The sequence below is a fragment of the Diplotaxodon limnothrissa genome, linkage group LG11 (genome assembly GCF_057381915.1).
Source record: "Diplotaxodon limnothrissa isolate DT_005_m linkage group LG11, D_limnothrissa_male_GT1.1, whole genome shotgun sequence".
Classification (NCBI taxonomy): domain Eukaryota; kingdom Metazoa; phylum Chordata; class Actinopteri; order Cichliformes; family Cichlidae; genus Diplotaxodon; species Diplotaxodon limnothrissa.
The window spans coordinates 19,957,351-19,985,152 of NC_140606.1; the positions used below are offsets into that span (position 1 = coordinate 19,957,351).

The 27,802-nt window shown below is 40.0% G+C and overlaps 1 protein-coding gene across 11 annotated transcripts in view; it reads right to left on the reverse strand.

Moving 5' to 3' along the window:
* mef2d (myocyte enhancer factor 2d) overlaps positions 1 to 27,802 on the reverse strand; it is a 101,914-nt gene that overhangs the window by 47,724 nt on the left and 26,388 nt on the right. For 10 of the 11 annotated variants that reach the window (XM_085366315.1, XM_085366313.1, XM_085366317.1 and 7 more), the window contains exons 1-3: positions 24,120 to 24,421; positions 13,576 to 13,964; positions 4,603 to 4,806 (exon numbers count right to left, since the gene is read on the reverse strand). In XM_085366315.1, the coding sequence (XP_085222441.1) occupies positions 4,603 to 4,806; positions 13,576 to 13,629 (258 nt within the window). In that variant the 5' untranslated portion in view covers positions 13,630 to 13,964; positions 24,120 to 24,421. Of the gene's footprint in view, positions 1 to 4,602; positions 4,807 to 13,575; positions 13,965 to 24,119; positions 24,422 to 27,802 lie in introns of those variants that run through there. The other variant, XM_085366307.1, reaches the window with a different exon arrangement.

Consider the following 27,802-nt stretch of genomic DNA (forward strand, 5'->3'; position numbering starts at 1 on the left):
ACAAGTCTGTTCAAGCTGTTTAAACGGCGGTTCTCTTTTGGACAAGAACATGTTAACAGATTTAGGTCATTTTTACTTTGCAAATTTTCTGCATTTCTTTACAGCAATTATTTAATAAAACTAAATAATTCTTGCTAGTGTTTCACAGTAAGAGCCCTTCAGAGAAGTAAAGACATTGGGCTCTTGTCCCTTATAACTTGCCAAGAAAATATCTAATGAAATCTTAGTCAAAACTGAGTTATTAAAAGGATACATGTGATGATCTTCTTTATTTTTGTTACAGTCAACAACCAACACTATATTTATTCTAGTAACAAGTACTTTGAGGGCATCCAAAGCCAGATCTATCTTATTTCGCTGTGTCACAAAGCTCCATTGTTTATCCAAAAACTTTCAGCAAACCACACATTTGTACTGGGGAACTTTTCCTTTCATTGCCACAAACACAGACACTGTTGAGTACTTTCTTTTGACCAAATTCTACATGGACATTCCTAACTTGAGCACCCAGCGTGTATTTATCTGCCAACAAGTCCCCAACAAATACACTGTTCGTTACAGACAAATGTTTACAATAACTCTGCTTCCAAAAAGGTGATTACACTGTGTGAAACAAAATTCAATGATTTGCAAATGATTAAAAGCCTGTAAGTGATTTAAAAAAGTAAAAACTAAACTAAACTGAGAAATGCTATTGTCAGTGATGTTCATTTTGAATTTTATGCCAGCAAAAATGCTTTAAAAACGTAGGACCAGGGGCATGTTTACCACTGTGTTGCATCATCTTTTTTTTTTTCAAATGTTTTGTCAGCCAAATGTTTTCCAATTTCCAGCTAATGCAGAATATCAGCTCCTTAACAGCTGTCAATGGTTCTGCTTTTCAACAACCTGTTTTGGAGCTAAATATTACACATTTCCCTCCACTACGTTTATGCAATGGTTGTATTTACTCATTACCTTGGAGATTTAGGTTTCCCATACAAAAAGTGACAGACACATTTAAATAAGCTGCAGTTTTACTTAATTGCTATTTTGTGCAGCTATTAGCAGTACACTATATAACGTATTCTGAAAAAGGTTCTGAGGGTTTTATTTTTAATACTGAAATGACTCATGCTACTCTACTGGTAATGTGAAATAGCAAGAATTCATGGAAAATGTCAGGGGCAAACGACACTGATACCTGCCCAACAAGGTGGTGTTTAATGCAGTACATCTGTGGAAGGGGACAGTTGAGGACAAATGCTGGCGAATGTTGCTTAATGCCTCCTGGCTTATTAAGAGAATGGGTGGCAGGCAGTATAAAGGCCGGTATAGGCAGGAAGCTCCCATGTAGGACACACACACACACAAACACACACACAGAAGCTGACACAACCAAGAGGCTCACCAAGCCTGAATATTGTATGAGGCGTTCTCATGGGCCACTGCAGAGCGTGCAAACAGAAAGAGGTGGACTTATGCATGCACACATACACACTCAAACATAGATACACACACACACACACACACACACACACACACACACTAATGAACACACAAAAAGAGACAGAATGAGACAGAGTGGCACACTCGAAAACACAAACACATGTACGCACACAAACAGAGCCAGTGGAGCTTGAGCTGATGTGGCCCGGAGCAGCCCAACGCCCAGCCACGACACACACACACACACACACACACACACACTTAAGAGCCATCTGCAGCTGAAGATACAGCCTACAGAAAGGCTTTACTGCTGACACTCTGAGACAGACAGAAAGAGAAGGACAAGAAAGAAGGGAAAAACTGTCGTGACCGAGTGAATCAGGAGATTACGAGGAAGCGAAGCCAGGAAGGGTAGAAGGAAGAGAGAAACTGACAGACAGAAAGGTGAAGGGAAAATTATGGCCTCAAACTCTCAGTCTTACCTTCAGCCCACTCAAACACAAAACTGCTTCACCAACACTTTCACTGAGATTTCAGCAATTACTGAATGCAAGCCCTTATTGGATGAAATTCCCCTTAGGAGCATTCTGCTCAGGCCCCAAAGATTTCATGCCTCTACACAACCAAATAATAACCAATAATGACAAATCCCAAAACTCAGGAAGTTTAGGAGTATGTTCAGACAAAGTCCCCTTTGTGAAATAAATTAGATAAATCTGTTATTCATTGCATTTTCTTTAGGCTTAATGTAGCTAGGCTGGCAAATTCCTTTTTGTCCATGTGTGATTTTAGAGTGCTATTTTGGCCATTTCTGATGAGAACCAAATGATCCCATCAACAGAAAAACAGATGGAAATCAGATCTAGTTGAATGTGGAATTTACTTTCTGCTATATATGAAGTAATTCAAGCTTCAAGTATGACCCTCTCTTGTATTCAAGGAAAATGGTTTCCCAACAGTTCTGGTCTGAAAAGCTTTTTATAATCAGAAATTCCTCAGGAAAACTGTTGGAAAGAGGATTTAATCTCACAGCCAGAGAATACTCAGATGCAAACCCAGAGCTGGGACTTTTGTGATCCAGGACCTGAATTCAATCAATGAGTCCTTCAGGTAGGTTCCTACAATGGAAAATAGCGCTCTCCATTCAAAAACACCTTTAGCACATAACTGTAGCTAGCCATTGATTTAGGTGTTTGTGGACAGTTTGAGAGAACTTGAAAAAGAATTACGCCTTAAAGCAGCAGTTAGAGGTCAGATGAGCTTCTGAGCGCTTCATAAATCTAATCAAACAATGTTTGCAGCCTGTGGGTTTCTTCCAATAACGTATTTGAAATAGCCTGAAAAAGGGAAATAAAACTCATCATTTGCTGTCAAAGTTCATCACTCCAGGGACACAGGTTGGTATCGCTTACTTCATAAATGTAGTGAATCAAAAACTAGTGGAGAACAAAAGGTTCGAATAATATTTATTGCTGTAGCATCAATCTCAATTTTATAGGACTACGTTCTGCAATTTAGAAGCAGCTGATAAAAGAGGGAATCACTCCCACTCTATTATGTTGTTGTTCTCAGGCCATTGCCAACACAAGGTTTTATTCCAAAATCATAAGGGCAATTTGACAAAAAATTCAGATTGGGAAATTGCTGCTGACACAGATCAGGTAATGCTAGTGCCCAACTAATAATGGCCTAAATCCATTCATGAGCTAGCCATCTCATTTTTTCAAACCTTGCTGTTTTGCTGTGCGTTGTTTGAAATACGATTTAGCCCGAGCATTCAACATGACAGTAAAGCCATGGCGGTGACTGCATGTTGACAATGTTTGTGGTTGACTGATCGTGAACTCCTGCAGCAATATTCAGTGAGAAAAAAAACCTCAAAGCCAGGCGAGATCCAGCTTTAAGTCAACGCTCCATATGAAGCGTAAGTGCTGTACTGCAGTGCACACGGCTCGCTGAATCATACCTAACCATCTCGTGTTGAATTCATAAGAGGGTCCTTATGTATAAAAGGGTCAGCAAGGCATGTGAATATGTTCCATGTTCGCCTGACAAGCTCCAGCGAAGCCTTTTCCCACAGGGAGGAAAGACGTTAGGAAGCAAATGGATTCCTATTACAAAAACATAAAAATGGAACTGACGGACTGCCCTCACAATTTCTCTGCTGACCTAACCCGTTGACCTCTCTTCTAGTAAATACGTAAATGAACAAAGATTTTTTTTCTCAGAAGTTTCTTCCTCTAACTGGTGGGCATTTTATGCTGAAGTGGTTTCCAACTGGTTCTAGGCGTTGTCCTTTGGCTTGTTGGTGTTTTGTTGTTGTTGTCAGAGAGGTCTCCAGGTAACAATACGACCAAAGCCAGAGTGTTAAGGGGGGCGGGGGATAAGATGGGGAGGCCCAGCTGTTCCTATCTCTCTACTCCCATTAAGCTCAAAGGCACCGAGCCAGAATCCAACCATAAACAGCACTGGGACTGACTGGACTCCACAATTCTGAACTGGGCAATAGTAAAGAAATACTAAAATATATAGTTACTTTTCAGTAACAAGGGATTTCAGGAAAGAACAGTGGGTTATAAAAAGTTTTTTAAAAAATGTAATGACACCTCTAAAAATGCAGTGTTTAACCACTTCAGTTTCTTAAAGCCTAATTTATAATGCATAACAATTTAGAAGAAGGTTAGATTGCTACAAACACTGAAGGTTAGTGTGACTTTGGCTTCTTTATAGATTAAACATGATGTAATATATCACATCAGCAGATTTTTTTTTAAGCTAAGCTACCTTAATCACCCTCTGCCTCTAACCTGCCTACAAGTAAACAGGCATGACAGTGATATCAATCTCTAATCTTATTCTTGGGAAGAAAGTTAATCAATACACATCTGAAAATGTCCAGCTTCCCCTTTTAATGACTTGATGTACAATAAACTATGATACTCAAAGCCTTATTGCAACAGAAGGCAACACAGTTTGTTCAGGAAGTGTATCTAGGTCAAGATTACTTTAAGCCTAGCATCTGCTAAAATAAATAAATGTATTAATTAATTAAAATAAAGGTAATCAAATGGAAAGTGGACCTTTTAAGGATGTTAAAAAGATTTTGAGGTGTTAAAGACGCAGTTGTTTCCTGCTGTTTGACCCACTGCCCTCCCTCCCGTCTCCACGCTTTACCTCGATAATGTCAGCGTTAGTCCGGCTCTCGTGTGGCTCGTTGTACTCGGTGTACTTCAGCAAGACCTTGTCCATGTCAGTGCTGGCATACTGGAACAGCTTGTTGGAGTGGTTAAAGATGATGAGAGCGATCTCGCAGTCGCACAGGACGCTCAGCTCGTAGGCCTTCTTCATCAAACCAAACTTCCTCTTGGTGAACGTCACCTGATGACAAAAACGAAAACTGAGCTGAGAGAGCTCTAACACAATCTTAGTAAAATTATTCATAGTTCCCTAAAACAATTGTAATTTTATAACATTATAAACGACACTCTATTAATGAAGTTAAACTGAAATGAAAACAAGGGCATTATCTACATATTCTGACATTTTATTTCTTGTTCTAAGGCAAGAAGGTTTTCATGGAGTCTCTTGGTCCTGAATGATGATGTGGGCCACGGAGCTAGAGTGTGGATCTGGCAACAAGCCACAGATTATAGATTTTTAGTGAAAGATCTATTTCAATTTTCACGAGAGGAAAATTTTCTTCAGGGTCTGTTTAGAGTAATGTTCACTTACGAAATTAAAATGTCAAAATGTACAGGTCGCAACCATTTACAGAAAAAAAGAAAGAAAAATACATGCTGATAACCATATTTCTTTCATTCAACCCAAATCGCATACTAACGCTAAGACAAACTGGATACTAAACCTAAACTAAAGCCAATATTTTGAAAAGGATGCAGGCGGTGCACACAAGTTCTACTCAGCATTTTTTTTTTTTACAAATAATAAATAAAAGAAATGAAGCAAGTGAAAGGGATTTTGTTATTTCAGCTTGAAATACAACACATTTTGAATGTGTTTGAATAAAAACATATAGATATAAATAAAAAAATCTGTTCACCAGAATTTAAAAAACCTATAATCTGCAAATAAGACACAAGGCATGATGAAACTGAAAGGAACACACTGGGAAATCTGTCAAATGCTGAGAGTAAAACTGATACTAAATATGACTGTAGAATAAGCGACAGCTAGCATCTGTCAAAGCTCCCCTAAAGCTCTCTAATTGTCATGTTATATCCTGTTTTATCTGATGAAAAACCAAAGAGTAAAACTGACAACTTGCAGCTTTACAGTAAATTATCTGACCTCACTGTGACTCTCAATCTTGGCAGGAAAGTAAAAAAGCACATTTACGCAAATGTTGAGCTTTTCCCCCTCAAGACCTGACTTAATATCATTTTGGACCAGAGCCATTCAAACCAGCTTATTCTCAGTTAAACTGAAAGTGTAATTTGAGCTTTTTGCACTTCCAGACTCTAATGACGGCACAAATCGTGCTCTGAAGCGTATGGTTTGGGTATCTGAGACAAAGCAAGACTGACTGCATGGAAGCACTGTGTATTAAACATACAAGATAGAGACATTTTCAGGAAAAAAAAGACTCCTAGACAGAATGTCTAAACATGCTCTTTCAAGTACTCAGATTGTATTTTGTGCACAGACTTTCACTTCAGTCCGTACACTCCTTTCTCTCCCGTCACACTCGCTCTGTGTCACTTTCACACTATGATATGCTCTTTTCCATGCTCTCTTTCTATGTCACACACTCTCTCCCGCTCTCTTTTCTGCACTTTCCTTCTCTCACACGTTATTTCTCCCTTTCCCTTATGCGCGCACACACACACACACACACACACACACACACACACACACACAAGCCCGCTCAGTTGTGAACAAGCTGAACAGAACTGGGAGTGTTGCTAAAGCACAGGGTCCCTTGTTGTCTGCCGGTTGGCTTTAGAAGCGCTTCCCCGCTATAACCAACTGGTATTTACAATCCAGAGAGATTTGGCTTTGTTTGGATTAAACACACAGGATTGCACAAACACAAACACATGCAAGGAGAAGAAGATTAGCAGAAGAAAAAGAAGAAAAAGCTTCAGGTACTGCTACAATATCGAGCATTTGATATGGGAGAAATGGAAATAAAAGTCAATGTGTACACAGATGGTGTTGAAGAGGCAGAAAGATTTCAAGCATGCTGCACTTCAGGCCACACCCACGAATGACATCAACACATTTTCCATCAGACGTGCAAGCCAAAAACCTGCTGTGACATCAATGATTGTGGCTGTGACCTGAAGTGCAGCATGCTTACAAGTTTCCTGCAGTTTACTGCACTTTCTTATGTAACCTTAAGTCCTAAAGTCCCTTTAAATCTTTGATTCTCATTCTAAGAAAGCTTTTTGTTCTGTACATCTGGAGATTGGTGACGTTTACTGAGGGAGAGGGAGTCACATGTTTGACCTTGAAGATTTTTAGCTATTTTACATTAATTTCAGTAATGGACTGATTGGTTTACTTTTTTTGCTTTTAAATTGGAAAAAAAAATCAAGAATATTTCTGACATTTTTAATATTAAGTGAAGTGTTTTTACAAACGTTGCACTGATTTCACTGCAATTTTTTACAGATATTCGAGACCTTTAAAAAAGTCTTCATCAAAATTTAATCGCATTTACTAGGCTTTTAAGAGCAAAACTGCAACCCTAATGGAATAACCATCTTCTGGTTTTATGTTTAAGAATGAGAGTGTTGAGCTTTTTTTGTCCATTTATGGTAATTACAATGCATTATAATATATCTGTCGCCAAATAAACGTATTAATGATATTCTGATACTGCCTCTAGGGTTTACCTGCATCGACAGAGGCCACATTTCTGTGGCAGAAGGCTGCTCCGCTGGCAGCTGAGTTCTGAACTGAAACTATAATTGAAATGAATTGAATACAGAAAGAAAGAGAGAACAAATAGAGTGGTAGAGATAAGATAGAGACACTGAGGATGAAAGCAGGAAAAGCAGCAAGTGAGACCTTCAATCTGTGCATCGTTCTCTCCTACAATCACTTCATCTCTTCCATCTCTTGCTCCTTTCTGCACCCGACATGTTTAAGCCTCCCTCATCCCTCCTTCTCCTCTCTTATTTTCTCGCCCTCGTTTTCTCTTCCTCTCTTCTCTCTCTCTTGCTTTTTCCACATCCTCCCTTCCTCCCTCCCTTCGCACTCGCTCACTCATTGCTTCCTGCTGCCACAAATCAAATTATATCGGGGTCGTATCCATGGGCAACCGACTCCTCTCCTCCCCTCCGCCCCCCATTTCCCACCTCATCACACACTGCTACCATCATCTCACCCCCACACCTCCTCCCCATCTTTATCTCTCTGCCTATCTACATATCTCTCCACTCCTCTTCCTCTCTTTCTCTCTCTGTCTCACACACACAGACACACACACAGAATGAGCAGATAAATTATGTGGCGATGTTGGTAAGGGAGGAAATTACAGTTGTGCGGGATGACAAGACTGGTGATGTAGAGAGAAGCCACTGCAAACAACAACTGCTCCCTAAAAAAATTATAAGGTCATCCACCAGTGCTTAAAGCAAACAAAATCAGTCCCACATCCCAAACAAAACCTCTGTCCGTCTTTCTTTTTTTAGAAAAAAGTAAGCAGTGGGGTAGTGACTTTTGGTCTGAGCTTCAATCTTGCTGTTTACCACAAAGGATAAACAAGCTGGAGGTAATTGACATTAAGAGCTGAATTGCCAGGTAACCAATGGCAACTGAAGAATAAGACATCCTCAGTGAGAAGAGTAAGAAAGAAAGGGGGCGAGTGGTTTCATTTGAGTGCGTGTGCGTGCGTGCATGTGTCTTGGCGAGGTTGTGGTTGTGTGGCAGATGGATGAGGAAACCACCACTGACAACCACAACCTCCTCTTGCTGTTTCCTGTAGCCAAAACCCTCTCTTTCATTTGCTAGCTTACAGTCTCGCTCACACATACAGTTTGAACAGTTGAGGAAAAAATTAATTAATAAATAAATAAATACACCGGGTCTCACTATACTAATCAGTACAGGTACGAGCTTTCAAGGATCTACAGAACAATGATATGCTATTTTTATTTTAAAATGTTAAGCGATTCAAAAGTTATTGTAAATAAAACTGTATCTACTGGAATTGCATTTGTTGTGTGTAAAAGAGAGACAGAATTGAACTGTAAATTGCCATTACAATATCCTCTTCACTTTTAATTAAGGTGCTCCTCTAGTAATATTTTAATTGCCAAGAACTGTGCTACAAACAAACAAATGAGCAAAATAATCAGCTGCTTCTCCAGAGTCTCTCTTGTCCTATGGTATCGCTACACTGTATTGTCCTTCATTTTTTTCACATATGAATTCTGGAAAATGTTGGGAGAATGATGCTGGACCATTTGTCAAAGCTCTGCTTTTCCACAGCACACCGCAGGAGATAGTCCACTTCAGAGAGAGTTTTTACTACTGGAAATACTGATTTAGGCCAGAACGCCGCCTGGGTTGAGTGTGCAGGATACAGTACACACAGTATCCCTCTGCTAGCTATGAATTCACCAGACAACTATGTGTGCCATCGGTGCAAATCGGTGCAATAGCTGACAGGTAAAAAAACAAAAAAACAAAACATCAAGTGTCTAATATTAGTGTGTTAGAGATTTGTTTTCTCATGTGCTATTCTGTTGAATAATGCCTAGAAGTTTAGAGTTACAGTGCATGTGCAAAATTGAATCTTGATCTGCTTTCCAACGTGGGTTATCTCAGCACAGGGGTTTTTCTGCACGTTGGACTACAGTTCACGATGAACTACAGAACAGGATGAGAGCTACAAATTGCAGTCTAAGAGAGTGGCATTGGATCCATTTATATGCAAGATAAGAAACTATGGAGAATAATTCAAATGGTATCGAGATTGCTCTTGATAGTGCTCGGGTCAACTTGCAGTTAGCTTCTTTCTCTTGCAGCCTCTTCTAGCTCTTTTTGAGGGGAGCACTAAGTGTTCCAAGCTACCCAAGCATGTTTTGGGTATACCCTGGGGTCTTCGGCCAGAAGGACATGCTCAAAAAAATCCCACCTCACAGATGCCTTAAGAGGCTTCCTAGTCCGATGCCCAAACCACCTCATCTGGCTCCTTTTAATATGGAGGAGCAGCAGCTCTGCCCAGACACCCTTCCGAGGAAGCTCATTTCCACTACTTGTATCTCATTTTTTCGGTCACTACCCACAGCTTGTGGCCACAGGTGTGGGTAGGAATGGAGATCAACAGCTTTGCTTTCACAATCACTTCTCACTTCAAGAGAGCAGGCCGATACAATGTCCACATCGCTGCGGACACCACACAACAGATTGATGCTTAATGCTTCATAAATCGTTAGACTTTTAAATACTTCTTTATGCATGACTATATTCCAACAACTACTAAAAGTTATCTGTTCTAAAATGTTAATCCTGTGGACTCTCAGTAAATTTGCTATAACTACAACTACTTCAGTTAGGAGACTGATTATTCTTCAACAATGGGCTACACTTGAAAAAAATTTAGATCAGCTGAAATGCTGAAATTCAACTTATTTAGCAGTGAAAGAAAAAATTCTGCACAATTACCTTTTTCCATTCACAGATATTTTAAAACATTTATTGAAAGCTGCTTCAAGGCTCATAAAAAAGTACTGCACATGAGATTTTTTCATGTGTAAAAGATCATGCAGATTCAGAAACATGGCTTAGAATTGTATGTTTTGCTAGATGGAAGCAAAAAGCAAATGCTCAACTTTGTAGAACAATCTTTAGCTTGGAAAAGTTCATGTTCAGATTTTAGCTGAATTATGAACGTATGCATCAAAGCTGTAACGTTGGCTGGGGGTGCCGCTGAGGATTAGTTTACACCTGACTCATATCTATTTATTTTTTTTTCTACAGATGGGTATGTGAATTCCCACTGGAACATTTTGCATGAAATTGCCCCAATAATTGATCTACAGGCCTACAATTAATTCAACAGCGATGTTAAAAACCCCCCAAAAAATTAATGGCACGACAAGCTTAAATTAGTTTACTTTTAGAGTCAGCGACAATACAGAAATACTCATTACAATATGCTAAATCTGTATCAGGAGCTGGTTTAAATGTTAAAATCAATAAATATTTGCATAAATGTAAAGAAGTGCTTTGATGTGTCTAATAGCTGATCATCTGAATTAACCATAAACTGATAAAGTCCCATTTGCTTACTGCACATGCATGTTTTATTTAACAGTTTCTAATCTGAATGATCAGAAAATGCTTTGCAATGGGAGTTGAGGCACAAGGGTTTCTTAATATTTAAAACTACACATCATAGAGACGTCTGTGAAATCACGTTTTCTCCAATCAGTTTGGTATGATGGACTAATAATAGTGACGCTAAATGCACGACTACAATACTCATTAGACTTAACAAAGAAAAACAGATGGAGAAGCAGTGTACTGGAGAGCAACTGCCCCAAAATCTGATGCAAAATCAGAATCAAAATATCATCTCTAACTTTGGGGTCAGTGTTAGCAAAACAAAAAGATAAATCTTAAGCGGATAGTTTATACTAGCATCCCTGGAGTAATAGTTTTAAGTGAGTTTTCTTGTTCCTTGAAATTTAATTTCCAAAACAAGCCGATGATGAATGTAATTCTTGCATTGCACTATGCACTACAGCTGTTGCTTAACATAAATCTGATTAGCGATTCAGGATTCTTTGATTTCTGGCAGCGAATCTTTCTTCTTCTTACATCTTCTTGCTAAAATGGGTCACAGTGTTAATGAAAAGTCAACTCTTTCTGTGTTATCTTTGATGTGACAAACACTCTTCCATAAAAAGAAATAAACAAATAAATCAAAGCATTCCAACATGCCAGTCCTGTTCTTTTTCATGCGTCTTTGTCTTTGTAAGAAATGTGGTATTTGAGATGTTGTCATGTTTCCAGCCGGGGCCCACACTCTGAACGCTGTTTATTTTGCAGAGCTTATGGCAGCATCTCTGAATCAACATGTAGGAGGGTGACGGGCTGCATGTACTCCAAAATTCATTTGATTTCCTTTCAGAAGCTGCACTGTTCATTAGCTGAAGCAACACAGAGAAAGCATCTAAAAACCACTTATTTCATAGTCTGTTCCATATCAAACACTAAATGTCATTGAGAGAACAACTGAATCCTGCTTTACTGTGTCAACTGCTCTCACTGAGAACATCAGATAAACAAGAAAAAAAAAAGGGGGGGGGGGGGAGAAGGTGAAATGTAAATGCTCACTACAGCTTCGGTTCGATAGGAGCATCAGAATGTCATCACGCTGACTGGTTTGACAAAGTGATTAAGAAATCATTTTCTGCGGGGAAATCGCTTGATCGCAGTCAATGATTAATTTGGGATTGTGACATTATGATCATGTATTACCACAGAGTTCATCACCTTATTGATAAACTGTTCAACACCTGACACAAACACTGGCTGCTCGAGCAGAAACAGCTACAACCCATTCCTCCTTTATGTCCAATTGTGTACTGATGAATAACAAGTCATCATACTTCACCGACCCCCTGCAGGCACTGCTTCCTCTTCTTTATCGAAATGCAACCTGCTAAGATTGATGAGAAGAAAACTGAGGATGATTTTCCAAACCCTACGGCCACCTCGCTTTTACACTGCTCGGGTCTTATTCAGTCAGGCACCTTGTTTCTCTCCCTACGCCTGTCTCCATCTTGTTTTTCTTCTCTCTCTGTTTTTGAAGGTGGGCACGTCAAATCCATTACTCAATCTGCTCAATGGAGCGAAGCCCATTTACCAGTTGACTCATTTTAGATGGATCATTTACCCTTTCATCCTCTCTGACAATGCCACTGATGTAACCAGAGGGACCGAGTCTGTTTTTTGGGGAAATATCATACTTTTTTTTTTCTTGCCTTTTTCCACTGTAGGAAGGGGAGGTGTCAGAGAAACCCCCCGACACATATGAGCCTCATAAAACACAATGCTATTATACTGTTCTGTTGTGGCACTCTTGAGAGAGCTGCAACTATGTTGTTCATGCTACATGGGACATATGAAAAACGGAAAGGATCCCTGTGGGAATTTCTTATTGCCTGAGCTAAAGTATTCTGTCACCACAATGGAATTCAGTGCTGGAAAAGTGAAAATGATCATTTCTTTCTTAGATCTGAGCAGGACAGATGAGAGCTATACAGAGAAATCAGCTCAGTGAAAGCCTGCATCTACTGGCTATATATGGGTCATTTAACACTCCCGACTGGATCGTGAAGTTTAGCTCAGAAATTAAACAAATATGTGTGTGGTTGTTAATTTTGTCTTTAGCCTTCAGTGTAACCATTTAGCTACAGCATAGCTAATGAGTGCATTAACAAAGTTAACAACAATGTCTGGACTGTGTGCTGCCTGTGTTTTCTGCTGCAAGTTTCTCAAGCAAGTGGAAACTGAGACCGAAGAAGATAAAGTAATGACACAAACTGTCCCACGATCACTCCAGATGGGTCAAATACAACTGCCTTGTGGTACAGTGGTGCTATCAGCAGAAGAAACCCACTCGGCGACATATCAAAGTCATCTAGTGTTGTCTGTGCAGAGATACTTACCCCATTTTAACAACTGCAAGGTCCAGCTTTATTATAAATGTACATCATAATGTATAAGCTGTGCAATTCATTTCTTATATGAACAACATAATGTCTATAGCAATGGACCACATTTGCAAACAAGCTATTTAATGTGTTCATTTTATATTACAAGTTCCTTACAATAATTATGCCAGTTTTTATGAAATTAAGCTCCTGAAAAAATTAAATAAAACTCAATATTAAATCTTGATTACCTAACACTGCATGACATTTATCATATTCTTCACTACAAGGGCGTTTGGGATTTCCTTATGCATGCACATGAAACAGGGTCAATACAGGATTCATTTTCAAATACCACAGGACTGATCCACAAATCCAGCTATTTATAATTATCCAGCTACTTATATTAACTTTGTTGAAAACTTTAGTTCTTTAATTTTGGTTTCTGAAACAGGAAAGTTTAACAGGAGTTTCTTTCCATATCATGACAGTTCAGGTCATTTGTTCTAACCTGTTTGTTGCGTTCGTCAGTGATCCTCTGAATCTGGATCTTTTTCCTCCCCATGGTTCTGGTGTTGCAGTGGGAGGATCAGGGGAAAGTGACAAGATGTGAGGTCACGGATGGCTGCTGTTACTTTTCCTCCTCTTTGAATCTCTATTCGCTTTCAGTTTGCCCTCGCTGTGCACACTGACCCTGTTTGAAGGACCCAGGCAGGGAGGCTTTCACCAGCAAGATAGAAAAAAACAAAAACAAAAAAAGAGGGAGAAGGAAGAAAGGAAGAACGGGGCTCTGTGTACAGCACGCTTTTCAGATCATGGTCCTGTTTCTGGGGGCAGGTCATCCACACTCAAGCTGAACTAGGATCTTCTGCCCTCCCCTTCACCTCAGCTGGGCAGCTTCTGGAAAACAACACAAGAGACATTTATCAGGCTGAGAGAGACAGAGATTCTGAAAAGGGCAAGGAGAGCGAGGCTTTGTTTGTATATTATGACCTTATTTAGCTACTACAAACCCAACATATACAAGAGAATAAATGATGCAGCAATCCATTTGAGGCACTATCAAATCAGAAGCACATTTGGCTGAAATGAAGAGTAGGTGAGGGGGGTGGGAGTGTTTGTGGCTCTACATGCAGAGCAAGAGGCCCTCAGGGGCCCGCGAGTCGGGAGGCTGTGCTGTGTCAGCTTCATTAGAGGCATCACCGCCACATCACTGATCTGCTCGTCGCCCACGGCAACCGGCTGCCCGGCCCAGGCCGCCTGACACGCCGAATGTGAATCCCCGATCAGAGGCACATTAGAGAGTCTGCGGATTCTGCTCATTTCCCATTTTCAAAACACCGTCTTATGCATTGATCATTTCTCTACAGGAAGCTCAGTAGTGACAAGACAATATGACGATCTGCACTATGCTAAAGGGAATTATTCTCCCTTTAAATCCATGAAATATCCATATAAATAATCAATGTGGTTAAAATGCAATTTTCAGTCTTTTCAAACAGATTTTCTCACGAAAGATACCAGACACATCTGCAAACAAAATGAGTGGGCAGATCTCCAGTGACACTTCATATTTAAAAGACAGGATGGCGAATGTCATTTTCTGACCATTAATATCATTACGCCTTATTACCTAAACTGAATGCTGACCTAATTCCATGCAGAACAGCGAAAGATGACGAGTGTAAAAACGTGTGTCTAATTCACTCATACGTCTAACTAACCATGAAATAAGGGTGGTCTGGGATACGCTACGGTGCCTGATCAAAAACAGAGGATGGGTACATCACGAAGTCCATATTTTAAAAGGGCAAGTCAGAGCAAGAAAGCCCAGAGTGTTTCTGCAAATTCATGCAAACTCATGAATGAATGAGACGGCAGCAGCCCAGGAATGGCAACAGAGGCAAAGACCGTTTTAGGCCCTGTTACTGCTATTTACGGTTCATCTTTAAAAATAGCACTCATATATATATATATATATATATATATATATATATATATATATATATATATATATATATATATATATATATATATATATATATATATATATATATATATATACACACACACACATACATATATATATATATATATATATATATATACACACACACAGATTGTGTGGACACACAGCACAGGCTGCACGTGCGCACACACACACACACAGTGGCAGCCAAGTGGCAGAATTACAGAGCTAAATCATCTGGAAAGCAGCAAGTACACACATCAGGTCCGCAGCATTGTTTGCATTCCCTCTACCTGGGAGAGCAGCAGCAGAAGAACGCCCTCTATTTACATCCATTCTTATGAAACAAAGAACGTGAAATAGTCTGTCATGAGACTGACATTCCTTTTGTGCTGCTGTGGGAGCTGCACTGCATGCTCGTTTAGAGAGGATGCAATTGGCTTAGCTTTGGAGATGAGTTGCCTATGAATTATGCACTGATGGGAAAGAGTGGAAGGGGGCTGAAGAAAGAGTGTTATGAATGTCATAATTGCTTTGTAAAAAGGCTTGATGGAGAACTGGAGGCTGCCTGAGCCCGATTTTTTACACTAAGCATCTACAGTGAGCTGCAGGAACTGAATGTATTATACTGGCAAGATCTTTCACATATTTTGTTCCAGCCCCTTAAACAAAATTATTTTATAAAAATCCATCTCATCCGCTTTCGTTCATCCTCCTCGTCTCCATTTTCAGTATCACCAATTTAATAGGAAAACTAGCAAAGGATAATGAATTCTACCTGGATCACCTAATTAGTGTACTCCTGGAAAGAGCAGGCATTTCTTTATGTTGCACATTCATTCCTTTCATTCAGCTTCAAATGAAGGAAAGTAAAGAAGTGGTGGCGAAATATTTTAATAAAATAATAGGGTGTGCGTTCATTCTCTCTTTGTCAGCCACAGAGAGAGTAGGGGACTCACTGCAGTTGCAGTGAAGTTCAAAGGCAGCAAACTGAGGGATTTGTCTTTAGGCTGTGGGCTGATCACACATGAAAAGGCTGCTTTATCTGCCTGGGGTGGTCAAGTCTCGACCTTTTACCCTTCATGCTGCTGCAGCTCGCTTCCCATGTCTGATGTCAGGCAGAATCTCTGCTCTCACATGGGAAGCGGAGAGCCTGGAGTGTGTCTGTTACTTCACTGAGCAGACACGAGTGATAGAGAGGCTCTGGACAATGAAAAGATAAACACTGATAATTAGGAATCTACCGTGGACCCAGATTAGCACCCTGGGGAACGCCTAATGCGTTTATATGCTTTATTCCCCAAGAGGCCATTGAAAGGCTAGTCTTTAACAATTTATTATGGCTGGAGTTAGGAAAACTGAATAAAAGGAATATAGAACTTTTAAGGAAACTGCAATCATTGAAAGTACAGCTGTGCTACATTTCTATAGTTTTTAAGCACAAATATCGGCTGTTCAGGTTTGATGAAAAATTCATCATCTCTTTAGATAAATTGGGCAATTTGAAGTTGATAAAGCTCTGTGGCTTCTAATGCGAGATGTTTTCATACACTTTGTACCAAAGCAGAGACGCCCTACCACACAAGAAATCTAGAAATGAAAAAAAGTATTCGTACAAGATGTCAGTTCTTTTCTGTTCTTCTTAATTACATCAGTTTGGGGTTGTCTTCAGTGTCCTTTGAAGATGCACACTACATTCTATAGTATGTACCAAAAAAAAACCCACCAGCCTCAAAATATCTGACAATTAAAAAAAAAAAATGCAATCCATTATAATGTGCTGTTTCATAAAGACAAAAAAGGCACAATGCAGAAAAGTAAGCCAACTGAGAATCTGGTCATCAAATTAAAGAGCCTTAAGAGAGCATCATAAAGAGCATAAAAATGAAAAATACTGTTACTGTAGAAATGTGTCAGCTAAGTTCTAGAGAGGGCACATCAGGTCACAGCCTTAGGACAGTCTGTAACAAAGATTAGTCCATAAAAAGAATGGTTAGAAAATATTGCAGTGCATCACCATCCCTGACATCTACTACTGGCTGTTAAACATTTCAAAGCATCAAATCTTCTATTCCAATGATGTGGGTGGAAACCCACGAGGTACAGGGGCTATATTATGATTTTAACATTTATTCATGAGGAAAAAGTTGACAAGAATGCTCTATTCTGCAATAACTTGCTTCACTTTTATGCAGAGCCGTAGCTGGAAGCTTCATGTTGCAACTGTCTTTTACAGTCAGACAATAAAAAAATAAAAAAATCTTCCTTTGGGCAATCAGGGGTTAAATGACTTGCTAAAGGGCATGCCATCCAGATTTTCCCAGCCAGTCAAGGTTTGTGAACTACTGACCTTCCTTCTGACAACCTGCCTGGCTGCCCCCGAGGCTAACACTGCCCTCGATATTTCCAATTCAATACGACCAATGTTTCTGCTACGGGCTTAATGTGCCAGAACCTGGAGGGAAAGAGATACACTTGCATGCCACAAAATGTAGCAGGAAAAGAGGGTGTTTGGGTTAAACATGATCTCTGTCAGTATAGCATTCTGTTGGCTTTTACGATGGACGGCATGATGTAATCAGATGATGATCCATCTCTGTGTGTGCACACTAAAGTCTGACAGCTACTGTGAGATATTTGGGTCAGAAATGAGTGATAATTCAAGCAGAACAAAACCTGAAACAGGACAGTTTTAATTAAAATACACTATAAGTGCTTTATTTCAGCAGTTTTTCCCTGCTGTTATGGGTTCAGGCACGGGTTTTTTAGTGTCGCACTGCACCCTGCAATGTCAGCTAATAACTACAAATGTATGTTATATGCCATTTTCACTAGTGTGAATGAACATAGACTGCGTGGCATGTAAGAAAATGCTAATTTAGACATTGCCCCAACTTGACTCTTATATCATTGTACTGAGTTAATTTTTAAAAATGAGTTTGAGACAGAATACGCCTGGTTAAAAAGAAACATGATGATCCTAAGAAAAGTGATGACCATTGTTTTCCCCAATGATCTTTAAGCTGATGAATGTTTACTCGCTCATAATGAACAGAAAATACATTAGTCATTAAGCTTAAAACATTTTTGGGGGAAGGTTATCGGTATGCCCATATGATAAATCTCCAGTACAACACTAGCGCGTCTATATTGGTCAGGCCTGAGTATTATCTGTCTCTGTGCTTGTCTGTGTTTATGTGTGTTTTCCTGTATGTCCATTCTTTACCATCCTGGTGTGTAAAGTGGCAGTGGAGCAGCCTGGAGCAAAGAGATAACAGTCAGCGGTAGAGGGTTGGCCGTCAGGGGGAGGAGTAGTGGTGGTGAAGATGGTTCTCGGCTGCTGGAGCCTTGCCAAAGGACTACAGAGAAATCCATTACTTTTCCCACTCAGCACCAACATCTGCTAAAGCTGATCGCAACCAGCTCCACTGCAGACACCCACTATGTGCTGTCCATTCGAGCCCAAGCTATGATTACATCAACCTAGACTAAAATCAGTTTCTAACGCTTTATGGACAGAAAGCTGCCAATGTCATGGGAATTGTCTGAAACCTATATGTATGTGCTTATACCAATTGTAATGAGGGTCAATTTAAATACCCAGCAGACGTATAACGTTTAATGGTTATGAAAAAACTAACACAAATCCAGGAGTTAAACCAGCACAAAAATGCAAGCCGAGAACAAATTCAACACAGGAAATAAAATAAGCTGTAAAAACAGGCTGTTCTGAACTTAAGGACCAAGTAAAATAAAAAATAAAAAAAAACCCAACAACACTGGCACAATGTTCACACAGTTGTTCAAAGAAAATTACTGAGGCAATAAACTCTCTTATTGTTGAGAAAAAGCATCCATTAAAGTTGCTAAAAAATGTCTTTTTCAGACAACAGACAGTGACCCTGAACAGAGGTACACAATCACCAGCCAGTGGCATTTAAGTGAAGAATACATAATCCAAAAAATGCCCCATGAATCACCGGCTGCTGTTTACCAATGTTGATGTAGCTGGCACTTCGGGGAGGTTCATGTGACTTCTGGCTAACAACACAAAGTGGAAAAGTATCGGGTGTTTTAAAGCCACAGTCAAGAAACACGAATTTTAAATAGCGTAAAAGATTCGATTCAAATTACACTTCGATAACTCTTACTGATGCTGGGATTGATAGTCAGTTTGTGTCAGACAGGACTGTCTGGTCAATTGATGTCAAATGTGTTTTGTTTTTTGGTCCTAAAATAAGTTTTCCCAGAAGATCTGACAGGAGGGAAATGGTAACAAATGGTGGCTGGTGATGTGCCAGCCACAATTTACTATGCATAATATGCTGACTATAAGAGAGTACCTCATAGAACTAAACTTAAAAAGAAAAAAAATCAGTAGAAAGCTAGGTATCACAAATTGCTCTCTGTAGCACAGCTTACGTGAAAAGAATCAAACCAGCAAACTTGTTGGTTTTTGCAATCACTGGCAAAAAGATACATGATCCTCTAAAGGAAGCTAAGCTAAAGTGCACTATCAGTAACAGTGACTGTTTGTCATGATATAAATATAAGAAAATTATATTGACTGCTAATGAAATATATAAAAATATCATTAAGCAGGCCCTGCTGGCAAAATATCACAGACATAGCCTAAATATCTGCACAGGAGTTCAGGGCTTCATGTTTCAAGATGTGTGCAGTTTGCCTGGATATAGCTGTTGAAGTCATGACCTCTGCACCAGGCTTGGAAAATGACTGATCTGTGGCTCACTTTGAGGTAGACATGGATCAATAATTTACCAATATTCATTTATCACTCAAGGTTCCATCAAAATAGGTCTGACAAGTTGGACAAAATACAATTTGACAAATGATCCAATCAGATGCGCTGTTCAACTGGGAATCAAATGAAATCAAATCAGCAGGTGTCTGAGGTGGTCTTGCACCTGTGGTTTAATTTGACCAAAAACAGAAAAGATGTAGCAGACCAGAAGAGTGATCAAAATGAACATGCTCTTCTGCCTCATTAAAAACAGAAGGACCAGAAATAAACTCTCCAGTGTTAGGGGCATTTAAAGGTTGAAGGTTAAATGGCAGGCTGAGCTCAAACCAGTGTTAATCGGTTGATTAATTCGTAAGCTGAAAATTAATTTGAAGACATTTCATTTTTCTTGCACAAATGAAAAGCATCCACTTGGGATTCTAACCACTTTTTTCCCCTGGTCTTTTCCAGTCCCCCCCCCCCTCCTGTCTTAATTGCAAACACATATAGGCACTGAGACACTGACATCTTGAAGGCATTAATGCCAAGGTTCATGCATTGCACACCAGCTTCAAGATGCATTACAATAATGAATCGGGTTTTGTAAGAGGAGGAGGAAAAGTCTAATAGATTTGCTCCTCGCTGGGAAACAGATAGAACCATCAATGGGGCTGAGAGTGAAGGGTTGGGGGTTGGGAAAAGGTTGGCGTGTAACTGGGCCACTGAAAATGTGACCCGGCGAGCCCAACCTTGAGGGTGTTCTGCCAGCACCAGCTGTGTGATATTTACAGCCTGTTGCCTCATGTTCCCGGGCAACTGTTGGACACAGCTCCCAGCACACTCAAGCTTCAGATCACCCAGCATGCATCTTTACAATATCAACAAAACCCTATGGCTGATTTTGTGGAATATCAGCAGGTGGAGTAAAGGGAGGGCATGGTGACAAATAGTGGAGGAGGAGAGGGAGATGGACGAGGAGGAGGGAGCTGCTGGCCTCGTATCTGAAGCCTGGCTTATGATTGTGATTGTGCCTGTGCTTCAGCGCTGCCAACCCTGGCAGTGGAATATGATCTCCCCTTCCCCCCTCTCCTCTTAACCAATCATGGGTGAGACTTTAGAGAGGTGGGAAAGAGTGGGTAGGGCTGATGCAGTGCAAGGGCAGCACTTCTGAGGTGGTGGTGGTTTGGGGCAAGAGATGAGATGGGATGGGAGGGGTAGTAAGAAGATCTGTGCCTCATGGCTTGTGAATCACGCCCGCACTGCTGGGTCGCTATCAATACTGCAGTCTGCCCGAGCACGTACACACACTCCCAAACACGTATACAAAAAAACAAACAACAGCACGCACAAAAAGAAAAAACACACCTACCCACTTAACACAGGGCGCCCTAACTGTCACTGATCTGCTGTTTGTGCTCATAGCCTCTGGCATGAATACAGCAAAAATATCCCGATAATACCCATAATGCACGTATATACTGTATGCGAGTGCAAACACAGATTCACAAAGATGTCTTTTGTGCTGAATTTTAGAAACCATGTGGAGTATAGGGGACTTGTTGGCAGGCCATACAATACTTTAACTGTAATTTGTTGTCGATCTGAGACCTACCCCTGTCACTGCATCACCAACATGGACAATGTGGTTTGGCCTGTTGGGTTACATCATGACCAAAACATAAAACCTCCTAACATGCTCAGGGGCACTCCTGTTCCTGAAAGGTGTGGACTGATTAGAGGAGCCAGTGGTAAGAGTTTAAAATGATAAACTGTAACCGCGTAAGAACTGTGACAAATAGGAAAAATGTGAAACCGTTTCTTGATTAGAAATCCTTCAGATTATCTAATAAGGGCTTGAGGCATTTTTTAAATGTATTTGAAGATCTGCTGTGGCCTTGCATGTATAAGAGGTCACTACAAGTTCTAAAGTTTTCGTGCATCGATTTAAAGGTGTATTACAGTCACTTAAAGTAAATCAAATTGAGTCTTCTAGATGCTTTTTCAAGAACTGAAACCGATGTCTAAAATCTCAGCTAAACATGCCATTGATGGTTATTTTTGTTTGATCAAATAACCTTATCTAAAATGACTTAATCTTCAGATACGTAGTGCTTGGAGATACTCAAATGTGCATAATTTGCTTCTTCTTACTGTTTGTGTAATTGTAAGTTGGATATATTTGTTTTTCAGACATGATAATTTCCCCTCAGGCTGAGAACTCCTGTGATCATAAATTTCTTTATTTACTGACAGTTTTAGGACATAAAAAAAAAATGACATGATAAACTGGTATGATAATGACTAAATAAACAACTAATCAATCAACGCTGTGCCATTACATTGAACTAGCTCTTACATACAGTGTTTTGTTTTATTTTTTTGGATCACAGCAAATTAAACAGCTGCAATTTGATTTATAAATGAGAGTTATTCTGGCAGCGGCAGTATTTAATGAATTTATTATTCATTCAAGTACTACCCATTACTTTGGGCTTTGTTTGTCTTTGAGATCAGATCATTTATAATCTATAATCTGCCTCATTAGGGCAAATAGTTTTGAAATGCAACTCTTGAGATGTCTGGTGGAATCCAGGTTTCCTCCCTGAAAGCTTTTCCCATCGTTTCAAATGTGCTGCGGCACAATAACAAAAGGTATGTGACAAAGAAGAATGCCCGCCAGACAAAACACTAATGACATCAATGTGACACTCGAGGACGAAGGGCGTGCATGCCCGAGTCAGCGTGCGTACGATAGTTTGACATCACTAGTCGAACATGTTTTCATCAATGGGACCTTATGCAAGAGCCAGACAGGTAAGATCAAGACAACCGGCTGGCTCTAACACATAGTGCTTTAACGCAAGTGCTGTCGGGTTTATTTTCATGAATGCAGGTGAGTGGGAGGAGGAATTCTGTTTTTTTTTTTTTTCAGCACGAAAATACCTACCTATTTTTATCATCCACCACAAACGTTATGTTTATTTATCTGTCATTAACTGTGTAATGTGGGCACCGCAAGTATGCTAAAGGTACTCAGTAATAATAAACACTCCACGGAGTGTGGCACACACACACAAACACCACTGTTCTAAGAAGTAACTGTAGTCCTTTCAACAATTTCACTCTCCCTATAGAAAACATTTTTGGTAACAGATATACACAGACTCAGTCATGATTGCGCGTGTGTGTGTGTGTGTGTGTGTGTGTGTGTGTGTGTGTGTGTGTGTGGTCATTAGAAAGCACAAGCTCCTTCAGCTCAGAGAGGCATCTTTCAATCTAGTCACAGGAGATCGAGCCAGGTCGGCTTTGTTGTCAAGAAACCTTTCAAAACAAGTGCGGAGCAGCTGCTTGGAGACCTGCAAGTCCATCCACTCTTGTTCTGACTGGTTTAAAAAGCAGAAGGCACCAATGCAACTCAATAAAACTTGTAGAAATGAGAAAAAACATCACAACCATGTTGAGAAAGGAAAACTTATTTCCTGTCATCATCCCAAAATTAAATGATGATCACTATGGAGCAACCAACAACAGTGCAGCGCACGATCCATGTAATAATCTCCCATCTGTAGAACAAGACCCTTCAAATTCCTGATGTAATTCTTTTTCTACAAACAACACAAAGGCAGACAAATCAATTTAAGCCTGGAAATCAAAATAAGCCTATTATTTCTAGGATAAAACAACCTCCTGCTATTAACCTTGTGTTTTTCCTTTTCTTTTTTGGGAAAAAGCACAGTAAAAACAGGGTAATCGCAAAGGTTAAAGAACCCCAGCAGCTGTATTCAATGCGATATATCTCACCATACGTAAAGTACAGAACATAGTTTTAACAGGTGTCAAGGGCACAAGCGTCATGGCACTCAACTCACCATTAATGGTCATGCAAGCCTTCAATTCAAGGAAGAAAAAGAGCAGGTGTGACGTTATGAGCTTCACAACAACACAAGCTTTCGACCATAAATCACTACAACAGACCCTCCCTCCACTCTTGAGCCTCTCTCAGCACATTGGGGACTTGGGTAGATGTCAGTTCAGCAGCTGACAAAGGACAGCCGGCCACACAGCAAGTCACCTCGCACTCTTCCATATCTACCTCGTAAAGACCTACTGATTGCTTCCTGGACTGATTAGAGACCCGAGAAATCTCTGAATGTTCATGAAAAACATCTTTTTTCAGAACTTCAGCTAAAACGTGACTTTTAAACAGAGACGAGGTAGTGTGAAATCTTAAAAGAAAAAAAAAACGACTTTCTCTCTTCATGGTTTTAAGAAACATAGCATTCATTTCACATCAAATCAATTTAATCAAACCAACTGTAACATCTCTATCGACTGCTCTTACCAGCGAAGATTTTTGGTGCCAAAAAGTTGTTTTGGAAGTTCTATGACACAGCAGAAAACAAAACACAATGTTGAGGTCAATAGTTCCAAAGTAGTCCAAGTCAAAGATTGCAGAGGTATACAAAGTCCTGAATAGAAAGACAGTCCGGCTTAGAGCAGCACATGTGCCACTCCACCCACCATCGACTGCCGAAGTGACAACTGCTGGTGGAACACCTCACTCTGGACGCCCCAAATTACCCTTCTTACTGGACCCCAAGCACCACCAAGCCCCCTCCTCTGCTGCTGCTTCTTGTCACTCTACCTCACTCCTCACAATTAAACAGTACACTCATCCCCCTCTCTACCCATAAACCCCTCCCAGGTCACCCTTTGCCCTAATATGCCTTCAGCAACTGCCACCAATTCATCATAGTCTATGTTAGCAAATGAGGTGTGTGTTGGTCAGCTCTTTAAAGAATTTTTTTCCCCGCATTTCAGCACATTTAATGCAAATCCTTGCATTTCCAATTTTTTAGTAGGTCAAAATTTAACTTTATTGAATTATAACTAATTGAACAATAGATTATTTTCTAAATATAAATCTCATTCCTTGAAGTTTAAACTGATAGTTAAAATACGAAACTTGACATTATATGCCACAGCAAAAAAAAAAAAACAACAAAACAAAAAAAACAGTGCAGTACACTATCAAAAAAATCTGCATTTTTGTTCAGCATAAAATTATTATTATCTCATATCTGATCTGTTTATTTTACTCAAACTTTCACTTTAGTGATCATCACAGCCAGATTGATCTGCTCCACTATGGTAAAATAATACAGTGAGATTTTTTTTTTTTCCATGTACTGCCAACAAACAATGGAAAAATATGCCCCCCCCAAAAAACATGTTGGAATGCTGAAATCGTCAGCTGACAAATGCAAAAGTTAATAACTTGTGTTTTGATAACTAAACCTAATTTTACTAAGCTTCTGACATAATGTTTATTGTAATTCCCAGTTTATAGGCTAAACAGAATATGGCTATATGTATGTGTCCCAAATGAGTGAGGGAGTCACTAGCTGCCTAACTGAGGGTGTGAGATCCTTGTTGCACACCAGTCTATCCCTCGTGCACGTGTGTCTATACATCTTCCATTTGGATCATAAGCTGCTAGCAACAGGGTGGCAGCTGCCTACATACCTTTTGATCCTCTGGACTCTCTGAGGACCCCACCCCCCAAAAATCTGGACACATACACACACACAAAGGCAATGCAATGCAATACACACATATACTCGAATGCTCAGCTGTCGGAGAATTCAACACAGCGGTAATGTCTTGTGCCCTTCTGCCCTACCGTTCAATATGCGATTTTGAAATTCTGCTGTTAAACTTCAACAGCTACACTGCAACATCTCCACCTTCCCATCATCTCCAATGTGGACCACTGCTGACGGTTCTTATCTGATGCCATATCCAAATCCTAGAAGATCTGATCTTGGTAAGATACGGTTGTTTGACAGCAACCACTGTAAAAGGAACGCTTCGCTCTCTGTGACTTTTTTGCAACAGCGACTCTGCTTCCCAAGACATGAATCTCAGCCCGTGCCCTTTCCTGACCTTGAAATCTCCAAAGGGGGGCCGGAGGGTGTGGGAAATGGGAGGCCACTAGTCTGCTAAACAGTTGTGTCATTGAGTTTCCACACACAGTGAATACATGTATGGGTGCAGGCACGTATGTGCCAAGAACCCAACGGGTTAAACAAGGGGCAAAAATTCCAAAGGCCATATTCATCTTGCAGCAGTAACTTATATGGATAAATCTGTAAAAGGAGAGAAGAAAAAATATTTTCCCTTTGTGTATCTGGAACAGGAAATCTGCCCATGGTTAGGAAAATATACACCACTACTAAACCCAACAATCCTAATGTCAGAGTATTGAGGGCACAATTACTTCAACAACAAACACGGTTGCTCAGATGGCCTTATCTTTCTGCCCCGTTCTCCAGGTTTTTTCCCCCGCTTGCCATCCACATTTGTCATCCGTGTGCACGACTGCCTGGGGGCTCTCCGTGTTGAACACACGGTGTTGGCCCGGAGCCTAAAATGGGGATCTATGAGCCTACCTCCGCTCTCACTGACAACTGACTGCAAGCGCGGGCCAAGACTGTGTGGTGCTGGCTACATGTGGTGGGGATCCGGCACTGAGGAGAGGTGGGGGAGGCACAAACACTAAGCAAAGGATATCTATTCTCTCCTCTTTAGCAGAGCAGTAAAAGAAAGCAGCTCCTTTGCCCAGAGGCAAGTGTATTTATGTTTAAAGGAAACACAAAAGCATATAAGCTTCAGCTCTTGCAATGATAAACATCCATCCATGTAACTGCAAATCCTTGGAACAGCTGCAGAGAAGGCAAAAAGATTTGTTTTTGCGTATTGTTCAATGTGAAAGGTGTGCCACCTGAGTGATGTGCCATGAAAAAGAAAAACTCAAGAGGTTTTGTTGAAGACAAGCTTATTTGGTACTTTGTCTTTGTACCAAATGACTAATAGGTTTGTGAATAAGCATGATATGCTTTCAAGGGTCTGACAGTGAATACCCTGATTATGCAAATCTGCCTCCCTCCCGAGGATGGGGTAAATTAAAAAAAAATGACAAAGCTTTTCTTTGGTGTGGCACTAGTGTGAGCCATTTTCTCGCATGTGACCTACATTATTAAGGAATTTTCCACATTTTCACATCCTTACGACAAATCTCACAGCATAATAAAGCTCAGAAGATGAACATTTCCAACAGAACGTACTCATCCAAACAATGAGGCTGTCTAATTACTCCACATTATCTGTGCCAGCATCCAGAGCCAATCTTCGTTTTACTTACATTTCATGTTAGAAATCTAGTGATTTCAAACCAGCAGGTTTTCAGATGCCCTAAAGCATCTTGAGTGGATCAAACCAATTTCAATTCAATTTTCACCATTTATTTTCACGTATGTCTATTCAGAAAATATAAGATAAGCACATTGAATTTGCTTTCATTTCTTTGCATCTGATTTTAGCCATTAAGGTAGGGATGTGATGCAAATGAAGAAGTACAAAACAATGAGGCAAAACCATTAACTCTTCTAAATCCTTTTATGTCATAATAAACTGGTTAATTGTTGAGATCATAATGACAAAAACAGTTGAAATCTGTTGTTAGAATTCCCGCAGCCATTGACGTCTCTTTTTGTGGGACCAATAAAGATGTGCAGTTTAACAATGTAAATCAATATATCAGTCAAGAAGTTACGAAAAAGATAAATGATTTGTAAAGCAAGTAATTGTTTGCCACTTAATAAATCAATAGATCCAGTTTGGCACTCTAGTATTTAGAGTTCTACTTTAATTCAAAACTGCCTTCAAAATGAGCAAGTTCCAACTGAAACACATTAGATTAGCAAAAATTTTAAAAATGTAATTAATTAAATGAAGCTGGAGGAGTTCTGTACAGAATCCAGACGGATATGATCACTGTTCCAGTTTGTTGTGGCTGAGCTCAAAGGGAATGCTTTTCATTTACTGATCAGTCTGCCTTCCTTCCTTTTCTCACATGTGGCCACGTAGATCACAGATACAGAAGTTGCAGAAATGAGCTTGCTCCGATAGGGCCCTGAGCTCACCCTTAAGGCGCGTCCACACAGGAAGTAATTCGTTCGTCAT